This window comes from Lactuca saligna, chromosome 1, assembly GCF_052625555.1.
Source record: "Lactuca saligna cultivar CGN05327 chromosome 1, ASM5262555v1, whole genome shotgun sequence".
In the NCBI taxonomy this organism is placed as follows: Eukaryota; Viridiplantae; Streptophyta; class Magnoliopsida; order Asterales; family Asteraceae; genus Lactuca; species Lactuca saligna.
This window is the reverse complement of record NC_136417.1, coordinates 41231818-41234468: the sequence shown is the minus strand read 5'-3', so window position 1 is coordinate 41234468 and position 2651 is coordinate 41231818. Positions and strand designations below refer to the sequence as shown.

The window sequence follows — 2651 nt, the reverse complement described above, 5'->3', positions numbered from 1 at the left end:
ATTTACGACCATGTGATCAGTAAAAGTCTAAAAACGATCTCCATATTTATTCATATTTATGGATTCTCAGGTACATTAGCATGATGTTTCTATTGAAATAGAACAAAAAGTTCATTCTTTAGGATAGGATTTCACATGTAATGAGCGGTTCATGTTCACATGTAACCTCTTCTTGAAATAAAGTCATACAGAAAAAATAAACTTTTTTTCTTTTTAAAATTATATAAAACAAAAAAATAAATAATATAAATAATAAAAATATTCAATATACCAAAATGATCCTAAACGAATTAGATCCGAATCATCTATGGATCCGTTTCCCTAAACCTATCATCTTCTTGCCTTTCAATCTCATCAAAACGATCCCAATTCACAGCACCTGAAGTTCCTAAATTCCATAAATCCGACGAGTCAACACCTCCGACGCCAAACTCCGGCAACTCAAAGTTTCCAACATCACTCCATATCGCATTAGTTTCGAATCCCATGCTCCAAATGTCCTCTTGTTTCACAGTAATATCATCAATCCCAACAGAAACCGGTTCCAATACATTCTTTCCTTTTCCGAGATCCACCGGAAATAAGTCTTCCGGTGCAGCCTCCGATTCCATTTCCGACACGTTTTTCCCTTTCCAGACATGACCTTCTGGTGCTGTAATAGGATTTGAGTCAAGGGGTTGATGTTTAACAAACTTCCTAATGGTTCTTGGAGAAGAAATATGAAGCTGATGTTCTTTCTTTTCTTGTATAGAAGACACAAATTGCGGGTTTTTGATTAGTTTAGCCATAAACGAAACCATTTGTTTTTGTTTATGTTCAGCTGCTTTGAGTTTCTCGTTGATTGATTCCATATATCGATACGTCTCACGCTGTTCGTGTTGTAAACTGATGATTTCTTTCATAATTTCTGCTTTTTCTTTGTGTAATTGTTCTACCTCAGCTTCTTCGTTACTGCTTGTTGACTGATTCGATTTACGCCTTTGAATGTTCTTCAAAAGATACCTCTTCCCTCGTAAGAATCTTTCATTGGCAAACTCCCACCTGTCTGTATCAATCTTGCGGAATCCCTGGATCGAATCATGTGAACCCGTAAAAAAAGAATGTGCAAGAAATCATATAACACCAAGAACACAATTACAGTAGAACATACATTCAATTAGCAGGAAAACAATTACAATGATGTTATACATCAAAAATTACAGACGATTTGGGGTTGAATCTATGCCTAGTTAAAGTATTACATCGAAAGTATATACAAGATGCAATAACAATGGCGGATTACAACGAGAAAGAACATACAGCTGGAAGAATTGGAAGAAAAACAGAAACATACAAGGAAGCATTTACATATAGATTAACAGAGTGACCCCATGATTAAAGGAGGGTCAAGTGTGTGAAGCTAATATTTACCCACATATGTGTTAAGTTGTCGAACAAAGCTCGAGAAATTGTTGTGTTTGAAGTTTCGGGGCAAGATTATTCTGGCGAACTCCACCGGATCCCAGACGACGAAGCTCTGTCCACTTCCACCCCATGAGATAATCGGGTCGAGTCTCGGGTCACTCACCAAATCGAAAGTTTTTGACAGAAATGGCGGGATTAGTGTTCCTTGTAAACACTCCAGCGGTTGGGGAATCCTATCCGTATCCCCTTCTCCTGTTGTCTCCACCGTCGTATCTGCTAAATCCAGAACAAAACAGAGATAATTTATCAAAATCCTGATCAAAGTAAGAAAAACAGAGTGATTTTAGGGGAAACTACAAAATACCCACCAACGGCTACCGATATAGGAAGCGGCTGCTGGCACGGGATCGGCGAAGGAGACCAGGTGTGGAGAATCGGGTCGGATCCTGCCGGAGAAGATGAAGAAAAGTGCGGATTCATTGAAGACTGAAATTGTAAATGGTCGGTGGGCGGATGAGGAAATGGAGTATAAATAGGTAACGTTTAGCAGAGACATAAAAAATCTGGTGGAAAGGCGGTGGAGTCCACTACAGTTACTGGGCGGCGCGTCGAATTTTGAACCGCCGATCTTCATGGTTCTGTGGCAGATATTTTTTGGGTGGTGGGTGTGCAGCCAATCAGATTTCAGTGTCGTTCGTAGAGGAAGGATCCGGTGCAGTGCGTGTGCATCCGACTTGGCAAAAAAGCCTTCCGTATTAAGCAATATTGGGCTATTGGTCCAAACACTTCGAAATAGACAAAATTACACTATTAATTATGTGATTTGTCAAAACTTGTCACATTATTAATTAGACAACTATTAAAACGTGTGGTTTTTATAGTTTGTAAAGATTGTCCGTCTATTTTTATAATTTTAGTTGGAAAATGGACTTAATAAGGTAATCAATTTTTCGTTTTGTTTATATTTGGGTAACTATCTTTTTTTATATATTTAGTTAACAAACTTTTTGAAAGTGTTCACATATGATCATTATGACTGGTTATGACCGGATGTAACCTGTTACAGCCGGTCATAATTGTCATATGTGAACACTTTCAAAAAGTTCGTTACTAGATGCGTAAAAAAAATAGTTATATGAACAAACAAAAAAGGTAATAGTAAAATACACGAATGGTCCCTGTAGTTTGGGTAATATGTGCGTTTGGTCCATAATTTATTTTTTAATTTGGATGATCCTTACTATTTA

At 37.5% G+C, this 2651-nt stretch overlaps 1 protein-coding gene across 1 annotated transcript; it reads right to left on the bottom strand.

The window, feature by feature from the left end:
• Positions 1-275: 275 nt before the first annotated feature.
• HSFA3 (heat shock transcription factor A3) lies at positions 276-1944 on the bottom strand (the record flags this gene model as incomplete). The annotated part of the gene is made up of 3 exons (XM_078964327.1): positions 276-1067; positions 1415-1680; positions 1773-1944. Coding segments are annotated over 3 exons (1200 nt in total), but the record flags the coding sequence as incomplete, so codon positions are not given.
• Positions 1945-2651: the final 707 nt, after the last annotated feature.